The following is a 12,652-nucleotide window of genomic DNA, read 5'->3' as shown; positions in this document are numbered from 1 at the left end:
GTTAATATTCAAACACCACTTCCTCCAAGCTCGGTGTATCCCTAGGAGTAAGAAATCAGGCAAAGGAGGCAGGAGACCTCCATGGATGAGCAAGGAGCTTCTGGAAAAACTCAGATGGAAGAAGGAAGTTTACAGAATGTGGAAACGGGGTCTAGACACTTGAGACAAGTATAGGAACATTGTCAGGATATGCAGGGATGCAACAAGGAAGGTTGAGGCCCACTTGGAATTAAACCTGGCAAGGGATGTCAAGGACAATAAGAAAGGCTTCTTCAAGTACATCAGTAGCAAAAGGAAGGCTAGGGAAAATATGAGACTGCTGCTGAATGAGGTAGGTGCCCTGGTGATGGAGGATGCAGAGAAGGCGGAGTCATTGAATGCCTTCTTTGCTTCAGTCTTTACTGCTAAGGCCAGCCCTTGGGAATCCCAGACCCTGGAAGTAAAAGAGAGAGAGCCTCGAGAAAGGAAGTCTCTCCCTTGATCGAGAAGGATCAGGTTAGAGACCATTGAGGCAAACTTGACACCCACAAATCCATGGGCCCTGATATGATGCACCCATGAGTGCCGAGGGAGCTGGCAGATGTTACTGAAAAGCCACTTTCCATTTGAAAGGTCATGGAGAACAGGAGAGGGGCCTGAGGACTGGAGGAAAGCTAATGTGATGCCAGTCTTCAAAAAGGGCAAGAAGGAGGACCCAGGAAACTACAGGCCAGTCAGCCTCACCTCCATCCCTGGAAAGGTGATGGAACAGCTTATTCTGTATGTCACCTCTAAGCATGTAGACAGAGGAAGAGAAGGTTATCAGGAGTGGTCAACATGGATTCACCAAGGGGAAATCACACTTGAGCAATTTGATAGCCTTCCATGATGGCATGATTGGCTGGGTGGATGAAGGGAGAGCAGTGGATGTTGTCCTTGACTTCAGCAAGGCTTTTGACAATGGCTCTCATAACATTCTCATAGGTAAGCTTAGGAAGTGTGAGTTAGATGAGTGGACAGTGAGGTGGATTGAGAACTGGCTGAATGGCAGAGCTCAGGGGGGTGTGATCATTGGTGCATAGTCTAGTAGGAGGCCTGTAACTAGCAGTGTTCCCCTGGGGTCAGCACTGGGTCCAGTCTTGTTCAACATATTCATCAACGACCTGGATGAGGGGACAGAGTATACCCTCAGCAAGTTTGCTGATGATACAAAACTGGGAGGAGTGGCTGACACACCAGAAGGCTGTGCTGCCATTCAGTGAGACCCGGACAGGCTAGAGTGTTGGGCAGAGAGGAACTTAATGAAGTTCAACAAGGGCAAGTGTAGGGTCCTGCACCTAAGGAGGAATAACCCCACACACCAGTACAGGTTAGGGGCTGACCTGCTGGAAAGCAGCTCTGCAGAGAGAGACCTGGGAGTCCTGGTGGACGACAAGTTGACTAAGAACCAGCAATGTGATCTTGTGGCCAAGAAGGCCTATGGTACCATAGGGTGCCTTAAAAAAAGGCATAGCCAGCAGGTCAAGGGAGGTTATCCTCTCCCTCTACTTTGCCCTGGTAAGGCCACATCTGGAGTACTGTGCCCAGTTCTGGGTGCCCCGTTCAAGAAAGACAAGGAACTACTGGAGAGAGTCCAGCAGAGGACTACGAAAATGATCAAGGGACTGGAGCACCTCTCTTATAAGGAAAGGCTGAGAGACCTGGGTCTGTTTAGCCTGGAGAAGACTGAGAGCAGATCTCATCCATGCTTATAAATATCTACAGGGCAAGTGTGAAGAGGATGGGGACAGACTCTTTGCAGTGGTGTCCAGCGACAGGACAAGGGACAACCGGCACAAACTGGAACACAAGAAATTCCATCTCAACATGAGGAAAAACTTCTTTACTTTGAAGGTGGCAGAGCACTGGAACAGGCTGCCCAGAGAGGCTGTGGAGTCCCCTTCTCTGGAGATCTTCAAAACCCGCCTGGATGCATTTCTGTCCAACCTGCTCTAGGTGAATCTGCTTTTGCAGGGGGATTGGACTAGATGATCTCCAAAGGTCCCTTCCAACCCCTACCAACTCCTACCATTCCGTGATTTTGTGATTAACAAATACAACACATTTGAACATGCCATACCTATTTTATAAAATGAAGTTTAGGAATAGACACTAAATGTATATTACCATATCATGAATAACTTTTTTAGTTTTTAAACGAGGTCACTGAAGAGAAGAATGCATTCCAGATGCAGTAAGTTGGAAAAGAACCTGAAAGATGTTTTAACGAACAGTTGAGAGCTATTTCATGAATTCCTATTGCAAACAATTCAACTTCAGATGAGGCCTCTTGCACGCAGGTATTCTTCAACTTCACAAATTGCCATAGAATCATAGAATTGTCTAGGTTGGAAGAGACCCTTGGGATCACAAGTCCAACCATCTACACTACTCTACAAAGTTCTCCCCTACACCGTATCCCCCAACACCACATCTAAACGTCTCTTAAACACATCCAGGGATGGTGACTCAACCACCTCCCTGGGCAGTCTATTCCAATGCCTGACCACCCTTTCTGTGAAAAATGTAACTAAGCAAGGCCAAGCACAGTCACCTACTTTGGCTTCCCATAGGAAATAAAATGCAAGACTCCATGAAATTCAAGCGTTTTAAAATTAAAGTGTGTTTTATAGAATAAGAACCAATCTTCTGAAAATGGGCAGGAATGAAAAATAACACCATGATTTTTCAGTACACAGAGAAAGTGCATTGGATCAAATTGCCAAGACCTAATCTGAACATGCAGCTTTGGCAACAAATTCAGTTAGTGCTGGAAAAAAAGAGCCTGATTCACAAAAAAAAAAAAAAGCCAACCAATACAAAATAAATCTATCAGGACCAGCCTGCAATTATTTTCCACTCCACCCTAGTTACCTTTGTACAGAGGGACAAGTATGTTCTGAGGTTATGACCTTAAGAGTGCTTGACTTTAAGTTTGGACCTGATTATCATGATCGTCACATGTTTTTATGTGCTGCTATCTGATTAACACTCACCCTACAACACTTTTACTTTCCAGAATCAAAAAGACTGTTCATCCAGAACAAGAAGGAACTAGAGTATTGCTTGTAGCTATAGTTTATCACTTGAATTTTTTGTTACATAGATAAATAGAAACTAGTTCAGATTTGGCAAAACAAATGCTGGGGTCAAAGGAATATTCTACTGGGCTGTGATTTTAACCATCAAGTACTGCAATCCTAGCTGGTCTTCAAGTCCCTTCTCAAATATATGAGTTCATATCACAGAGCGATAACAGAATAATAAAATGATTTTATGAAGTTCAGCTTATAGTTAGTTGTGTATCTGATTCCATATTATCTCTAATGCATTATCTATTACAATAATACAACTCAGAAGTAACCTTGACCTTGTATTACCAAAGACTTGCAAAACTTGCTGGAGTATCACAGCAATCCATTGGGATATGCAACACAGTATATAACAATACACTTTCAACACTCAGCTGCACAGAAACAAGTACTGCACAATAAACATACTGACTAGGGCCCACTGCAATATACACTTAATGAGAAGATTGTCTCCTGCAAAATGTTAGAAACCATCAACACATACAATGCTCACACAGTGACTACCATGTGATGTCACTAAAGTAACTACTGTAACTGGCTGCCTTTGATTATACAGTGTCTTGATATGTTACATTAAGATAGTTCCTCCCAAAGACCTAATACTTCTGCAATAGCCTCTGTAGTAAATCTGGTTGTTTCACATAATAGATGTGTATTTGGTATTTTTCCTTCCCTGCTTGGTCTACTAGACTGCCTCTTACTAGTCTGCAAACTGCAGTGGATGTAGACTTTTACTTTATAATGGTTTTAGAGAAAGAGACATCCTACATATAGGACCAGAAAATAAATTATAGAAAGGCCCTAGGTGGACAAATAAAGATTATGAATGGATTGCTTTGATTTATCACTTAAATGCCTAAATTCATACAGGTTTGGTGAAAAGTTTCACATTTATTTTCCATAATTTTTTCTTAATCTCAGTTTAAAACCTTAAATTGTAGTGATATGATTGTAAAATTCATTGCTTTGTGAGACAGGTATGAAGACTGTCTGAAGTACAGTTTCCTAAATACACTGAGAAATTTTCAGACCATGGCCTCTTGGCATTGGAAACCCAAATACGTTTTTCCAAATTCACTCCATTTGTGAAATGGTAAAGGAAGAAAGCAGCAAGCTGTTTCACTCAAACCCTGCTAAAGAATGCCATTCCTGCATGCTTGTCCCAAGAAAGGGGGCCTATGTACTAGATTTACATCCACATTATGAAGGTTATCATGTCACCCTGACTATTTCTACATTTCATTACACTTCTAAACATGAAAGCAAGATAAGCATAAAATTATAGAATGGTTTAGTTTGAAAAGAACCTTGAAGATTATCGAGTTCCAACCCCCCTGCCATAGGCAGGGACACCTTCTGCTAGGCCAGGTTGCCCAAGGCCACATCCAGCCTGGCCTTGAACAGCTCCAGGGATGAGGCCTCAACAACGTCTCTGGGCAACCTGTTCCAGTGCCTTACCACCCTCACAGTGAAAAATTTCTTCCTAACGTTTAATCTAAACCTGCCCCCTTCCAGTTTAAAGCCATTACCCCTCGTCCTATCACTACATGCCCTAGTAAAAAGTCCTTCCCCAGCTCTCCTGTAGGCCTCCTGTAGGTACTGGAAGGCCGCAATAAGATTTCTTTGGAGCCTTCTCTTCTCCAGGCTGAACAGTCCCAACTCTTTCAGCCTCTCCTCATAGGAGAGGTGCTCCAGCCCTCGGATCATCCTCGTGGACCTTTGGACGCACTCCAGCAGGTCAATGTCCTTCTTATGTTGGGGACTCCAGAGCTGGATGCAGTACTCCAGGTGGGGTCTCACAAGAGTGGAGGAGAGGGGCAGAATCACCTCCTTTGACCTGCTGGCCACACTTCTGATGCAGCCCAGGATACCGTTGGCTTTCTAGGCTGTGATCGCACACTGCTGGCTCATGTTGAGCTTCTTGTCAATCAGCACACCCAGGTCCTTCTCCTCAGGGCTGCTCTCCAGCCATTCCCCGCCAAGCCTGTATTTGTGCTTGGGATTGCCTCGACCCAGATGTAAGACCTTGCACTTGGCCTTGTTGAACTGCATGAGATTGGTTTGGGCCCACCCTCTCCAGCCTATCCAGGTCCCTCTGGATGGCATCCCTCCCCTCCAGCATGTCTACCTCGCCAAAGAGCTTGGTATCATCGGCAAACTTGCTGAGGATGCACTCGACCCCACTGTCCATGTCGCTGACAAGGAAAAAAGCATGTGGCTGCTGCTTCTGATATGCAAACTTCTTGGCACTATCCAGCAATACTTGCTGAAGTTCAGTAAAATTAATCACCCTTTTTAATGTTTATGAAAGCAATCACTCTTTCAGAAGCTAATATAGACACCTCTCATTTTTTTGTGACACAGCATGACTTGGCACACACTTTAGCTTTAGTAATCTCAACAACGTTATCATATGGAATACCTTATCCACTTTAACATATTTATCATCAGTTAATGATGATTCCTTCAAAGCTAAGGACTCCTCAAGGAGGCCTCATAATCACGAGAAGGTGACTTAAGCATCCTTTCTGAAGAGGCAGGTCAGGGAGTATAGAGTCCTACTAACACAATGTTTTCCCCAGTCTTACTGGATCCCTTGTCATAATTACCCTACTGGAAAGACCCTGGGTACTTGCATTACTCTTCTTTTCTGTGCTTTTTCACCATTCCTGCTTTCTTTCTTCATACTGATGTCTGTCCTCACTCACCTGCTGATGTCTGTCTCCATCTCTTTTTTCCCACGTGCTATTCCCTTGAAAAATTACTTTCTTGACTCCCAATAATTCTATTTTCTCCTCTCTCTCCCTACAAAGCTAACAAGAAATCCCTGAGGTGGAACTGAAATGAACAGTAAACTCTGATCCAATATATCTGGAGAGTAGAAAAGAGAATATCGGGGAATTAAAAAAAAATATTCAGAGAGCCTGAGTTCAGGCTCTGTTGTGAGAAAAGGGAAGGATAAGGATTCTTCCTAGTGTCATGACACAATCTTTACCAGGTCCTTTAAATTCAAGAGAGAAATCTGCTAAGATATCCACTCTCCCTGAGGAGACTGCCCTTTGAAGTAAGAAAAGTGGAAGAAAAAAAAAATTCCTCTACTTACTGGACAAGCAAATGTCTACATCATGGTAGGAAAATTATTCAACTAGGCACACACTGAAATAGACTCCTAGCACCAATTTGTATTTCACAACATATAAACAATGGTGGTTTTTTTCTTCAAGTAAGTAATAATCAGCAGTTATTCCTAGAAATTGTGTATTCATTGTTTTGTTAGGGCAATGGGCACAAGTTAGAACATAGGAAGTTCTGTTCAAATACACGGAAAGACTTCTTTACGGTGAGGGTGACAGAGCACTGGCACAGGCTGCCCAGGGAGGTTGTGGAGTCCCCTTCTCTGGAGATTTTCAAGACCCGCCTGGATGCAGTCCTGAGTAATGTGCTCTAGGCAATCCTGCTTTGGCAGGGGAGTGGGACTAGACGATCTCTAGAGGTCCCTTCCAACCCTGAAAATTCCGTGATTCTGTGATTCTGTGCTGAGGACTGGAAATAGCACTGGTGAAGCTGCTTTCTGCTGATGCTAAATAAGGAGTTAGTAAGAGTAAACTGTCATCCAAAATAGAGACTATATGTAAGGCCAACCAAGTAGACTACAGATGGTTCACTGGAGTCTAAACATAGACTGATTCCAGGGTTTACTGGCTAGATTGTTACCCCATGTGATTACACATACGTGAAACTCTCTTGCAGTGACTCTAAGAAAAACAGCAAGAAAAACATGACTTTGGGGGTTGAATGCTCCTGCTAGAATCTGTGAACATAGAAATTGTAATGTGTTTTATTTCTTCTGTATTCATGGAAACAGGACTGTGGGGCTGTTTTTTGTTAGTGATGAAAAAAACAACTGCCTTAAAAATACCCAACTCTTCTCAGTTTCTCACGGTAACATTACACAAGATTCCTGAAAATTCCTCAAGATAAAAAGGAGTAACACACTGCAAGAATATTTTTGAATAAATTGTGCCATTTATTCTACAGCACTTTTCCTGCATGTAGCCTGCATGCAGGTACTTAAGTACCAATGGTACTTAAGCCTTGCTTTATGAAGGTCTACCATGTCACTTTTGCAGTCTACACTAAAAGTTTATAAATTTAGAGAATCAAATTTTGTCTAATCCTATCTGTCGGTACAGATCAAATGAAAGAATACCTTTCCTTTCTATCTAGGTGGAAAGATGAAGCAGTCATTCATTCACACAGACTACTTAAAAAAGCACAACATTAGCTAGGAAAAACAAAGGCAGCATTACAACTTCTCTATATTTTCATAAGTAATAGCCTTTCATTGCTAATAGAGGCAGAATTCAGACTTACTGTGCATTTGTTCGGCTTCTCTCCTGAATGGACTCTCATGTGAATCAGCAGTTTATAACGGGCATTAAATGGCTTGTACCTTCGTGGGCACCCTGCCCAGAAGCAAGTGAAGTCTTCTCCCTTCCTCTGGTCTATATGGACCTTCTCTATGTGCCGCACAAGTTCCTCTTGCTGGTCATACAGAGCACCGCAGTCAACCCAGCGACAGCCATGCTTGCCATTGAAATCATCCAGCTCACCGTCTTCATCAAGCAGGGAGCCTGGGGCAGGAGAAGGCACAGGCAGCGGGTGAATGTGAGTGGGGAGGCTGTGTGGATGCCGGTGCTGGTGAGCATGGTATGGTGGGGGTGGCCCTTGTGGAGGAGGCAGCGGCAACAGGGGTGGAGGAGGCATGTCGATTGTATGGCCTGAGAAGTCATCCAGCCCTTCATTTTTCAGGACACCCACCACCTGGTTGTCCACAGGCGGCGCACCCTGCTGGATCACCATGTTACTTGTGGCAGCCATCTGCAAGCTGGCGTGCTCCAGCTGTTGCATCCGCTGGTACTCACCAGCCCCATTCTCAACATACCCTGGGAAGGTGACGTTGCCATTAGCCATGAGAAGGCCTTTCTGGGCAGTTGGAATAGAGCAATTTTGGGGTATACAGCTTCCTCTCACTCCCAAAAAATGTCCATAGACCTCAGGCTGTGGAGAGACATTTGCTGGTGACGTCCTGGAGCTGTTGATGTAGGCCACCAGAGAGGTTGGGGATGTACGGATGATTGTATTGAAGTCGATCCCAATGCCGTCAGACAGAGGTGACAGAGAGAGTGCTCTCTTTTTGGAGCGGACTGATTGAGACCGGGCTGAGGAATGGTGAGGACTAGAGTAAGGGGAATGCTTATTTTCCAGGCCATATAAGTAGGATGGTAACGAGTTAGAGACGCAGTTACTGGACACAGATGTTGCAGCTGAAAAGTTTAGTAAGTCCCCCAGGTCACTGCCGTTTTGTAAACCTTGGTCAGGAGGAACAGAAGGAAGTGGTCTGTACTCATGCAACCACTCTTGCTTTACACTCGAAGTGGACTGGCTTTCTGACAAGCTTAACGTCGTGGAGGCCAAAGACTCACTTGACAAAAGCGACCTGGAATAAAGGCACAATAAAGTAAGTAAGCAGTTAGACAATTCAGCAGTGGTTCTTCTATCTTCAGACACACATAATAATTAAAGAAAGGCTACATGTGAGAAAAGTTGTCCCTAATTTTAGGTATCAACTTTAGCACTCTGAGTTATGTACCAGCAGGCATACACAGGTAACACATATGTAACAAGGTCACTTAGGAAACCAACTTTAAAACCTCAAGATTTTGAAGAAGAGTTGCTGCAAAGGTTCCCGATACATCACTGCAAATATAAATGCAATTTTTTTCGACTGTGGTGTAAATAGGTTTGGGCTTCTGAAGACAAAGTATTATGCTCCTACCTTGTATGAAACTCATATTGATTTGAGCTGACTATTATTTTTACTGGCAAAGAACGGGAAGAAAACTGATTAATAAAGAATAAATATTTAACCTGAATGACTTTGCCAATTGTAATGCATACAAATAGTATTCTCGACAGAAATACCTCGTTTATAAATACAGATAGTATCTAACTTTACAAAACAAACAAAATAAATGAATAATGTAGAAGAACTGGTTGAAGGGGTTTATTTAGTTTTGATTTGATGATGTATCTGCCTCCAAGTCAGCAATCAAAATTTTTCACAAAAGTGTAATCTTGCTGTTATCGTTGGCTTTTCACAGAGATATTATGAAACTTGTTTATGCTGCAAATGTCCTATGGGTAGCTTAAAAAAAGAACCAAAGCTCTTAACAATATTGTTTTCTACAGAAAGGTATAAAAAGGAAATACAAGGACATCAGGGTTCCTGAGTCATGGCTGCAAATGCTGGGTAGAGGCCATGGATTTATGCCTTTACATTTCCAGTTCACATCTTGGCAGAATTGGATTTCCTACCAGCCAGTGGTGCTGTGAATATATTAATTTCTATTTTCCTATTCTACCAGTAGGAAGAACCAGGTATGTATCTAGACAAGCCTGGAGATCCCACAGACACAGAAGCCTCTGCATCTTATGTTTTGGGGATTAATTCCTGGGTTTATTATTTTCACCATACACTTTCAAAGAAGCATAAGATTTCAATGGTGGATCAAGTACATAGGAAATTTGGTTTCTCTTCTCAATCTAAAATTCATTTTTTTAAGGTGGACACATCAATCACTGCGTCTCAGTTTCTCACATAAAAAAACAAGATACACAATAGTTCCTCCTCAGGAGGTCAAATTAACTTAAAAAAGACAGCTAATAAGTGCTAGTGGGTACCTTAAATACCAGATGGTGAAAAATATTTTTAAGGCTCTAAGTAAACAGTATATGAAATCTTTGCATGGAATAATCCAAAGGAACTATCATGTAGGCAAGGAATAATGTATTCTTACTTGTAAAGGTAAGTTCCTATAGTCATTTATTTATAATTATTTTACTGCATGGTTTTATATTGCTACAAACTTCAAATTTCTAAAAGAGAAAGTATGCACCATAAAGAAAATTAACAAAAACGAATCTCATCTCTTTCTCGATAGAGACACCATTGCAGCAAGCCCCTTTGAGAAGGCATTTCTACCTATTTTACTTGCTTCTTTTTGTTTAATAGGCAAACAGGTTTTGACATCTACTCAGGGTAAGCAACATTGCAGTTGCTTGTGAGTTCTGCAAGATTTTCTTATAGACACTGCTTCAGGAAACAAGGATCCATGGGACAGATCTTTTAAGGGTCATAGTTGCATCATTTGTCTGCACCACGGCCCTACTGCAGTGACAGCAGCTTTGGTGGAGACACATGAAAGTACTTAATTTAAGAAATGGTGGTAGGCTAAAACTGGGGATCTGAATCCCATTTAAAACAACATCAGTCAACACAAGAGAGCCAGAAGAGATCCTGAACAATGGCTCTGGAGATGTTCCCAGTGAGTATGGCAACATTTACCAAATTTCCATGATTTTGCTTGGTAAATCGACTTTTCACCTCTGAGATCTGTGGATTATCTTTCAATCAGATCAGCATGGCTGAAAGAATATATGGAAATACTAGGTAAAGTAATTCAGGCAAGAGAAACATATATAGGTTTCCATGTTCGGTTCTAGCCACAGAGGTTAAAGCTGAAAAATGACAGCGTCTTTGTTGTCTTTTCCTGCCCACCACACAAGCACTTCCCTTTTCCTACTACTTAATGTTACAGCATTTTCCAGCACTTGAGAGTCAACCAACATGAAGAAAGAAAAGTCAGTTTGCAGGGACTTTGGTTTAAGAGCTGGATTGTGCTGGAAGAATACAGCCCAGTCGCTGCTGAAGAGCTGGAGGAGGGGAATTGGTGCTCAGGGCACCCTGGCCACCCCCTCAGCCCCTTTCTGTCTAGAGGGGAATGTTGGCACAGGCTGAGGGAGAGAGGAAGACATTTGCAGGGGCTACGTCTGCGCATTGAGATAGCCCACGAACAGCAGAAATATCGCTTTAAATATCACCCAGCTTTGCTGCGGTGACCTATGGGATAGAAGGGTAAATGCTTCTTTGCTCAAGATACTTGCTTTGTAACGGATGGTTGATTTATCAGAATAAGAAAGATCCTGTTCAGACTGACCATCAGTATAGAGTCCTGTTATGGAGGTTATGTTACTCCATAAGGGTTTAAAAGGTACTTTCAAAACAGAGCATTGAAGAAAAGCACAATTAACATGCTGAATACAATTCACATTGAGAGAAATGAGAAAAATGAGACTGCTGTGGGTCAATCTTGTTTAAGATTTTGATCTAAAGGGATATTTATTTGTGAAAATAATTGATTCAGGCTGCTGGGTCTGTTATCAATGGATCTTGCTGAAGCACATTCATTATAGGGCAGTTAAATCATGTTAGTACACTGTGACCCCAAATACAGATCCAGTCTTCAACAGAGCAATAAAAGTAAGTAAGGTTTGGGTCTTTCATGCAAGGCTATATATATTTACATCTGGAAAATATAAATAAGGGTGGGTTTTTTCTAGTTTGATTATTTAAGTTTTTATTTTATAAGTCGGGAAAAAAAATTGCATCAATATAACAAGTCTGTTCTTGTAACATCAAGAATTTTAATCAGATGCATAGTAGGACCAGTGTCATTCAAAAAGCTATTAATGCCTAACACAAAGGGACATACCCATCAGTGAAGCTGAAGAAAAACTGCATTTTAAAAGTCTCATAACAGAACAAAAATAAAAAGTTGGCCCAGAATTTCAAGTATATTATAAGTAAGAGCCAGATAATCTGAAGAAATTTGGTTCTCACTTAAGCCTCTAAATTCAAAAGTAACAAAGATTCCAGCTCCCAAAGCAAAGAAAATTTCTTAAAAACCCAGCCCACACTGTGACTAAGTAGTTTTCTGGGGCAAAATAAATATACCTAATATGATAATGAAGGGCCAGCTATACCACTGTGCCAGGTGTTCAGATGGTATTAATTGGCACATCTGTGTATTGTAATCTAAACCAGCTTGAGTTTGGACCAGATCTTTTATGAACATTTACAAGAGATTCTTGCAATGACTTTCTATTCTCCCTCTGTGTAGAGAGGCCACAGTGCCAAGTACAACCCAGAATCTTAACCATAAAAACAGAAGAGTGAAACCTGTGTTTCCTTGTCTTTTTGCATGGTGTTCTGTTTTACTAGCCAAGAACCCTTTGCACTTTCCCAGGTCCTTTTCTGATTTTCATCAAAATAAATGGCAGTATTACATCTGGTTTCAAGCACTCTATCTGAATGCTCTGAAAAAGTTTTTGGGAAACTCTCAAAAAAAGATGGCAAAGGTTTTATCCCTCATGGTCTATATATCTAAAGTTGATGTTATCTGTAGGAAAACTCCAATTTTGCCAACTTTTTCTTTCTTCGATCAGTAAAAATCAAGACAAGTCATTTTGGTTTGGGTCAATTCAGCAAATAATCTGGTTTGGATTGAGTGGCCAGAGCACACTCATGACACCTGAGAGATATAATCCAGAAAAGGCACTCAGCCCATGAAGGATTATGGAGTCATCTTAGGCAACCAGTTTAGGCAAATTAGGCTGAAGGAATTAAAAAAAAAAAAAAA

The 12,652-nt window shown here is 41.8% G+C and overlaps 1 protein-coding gene across 1 annotated transcript in view; it reads right to left on the bottom strand.

The window, feature by feature from the left end:
• GLIS3 (GLIS family zinc finger 3) overlaps nucleotides 1-12,652 on the bottom strand; it is a gene marked incomplete at both ends in the record, with an annotated part of 184,517 nt that overhangs the window by 128,119 nt on the left and 43,746 nt on the right. The window contains one exon of the mRNA XM_082497990.1: nucleotides 7,485-8,610. Coding sequence (XP_082354116.1) covers nucleotides 7,485-8,610 — 1,126 coding nt within the window. The remainder of the gene's footprint in view (nucleotides 1-7,484; nucleotides 8,611-12,652) is intronic.

Source organism: Vanellus vanellus (genome assembly GCF_965231255.1).
Source record: "Vanellus vanellus genome assembly, chromosome: Z".
NCBI lineage: Eukaryota > Metazoa > Chordata > Aves > Charadriiformes > Charadriidae > Vanellus > Vanellus vanellus.
Note: the sequence above shows the minus strand (reverse complement) of the source record. Positions and strands in the feature narration are given on the sequence as shown.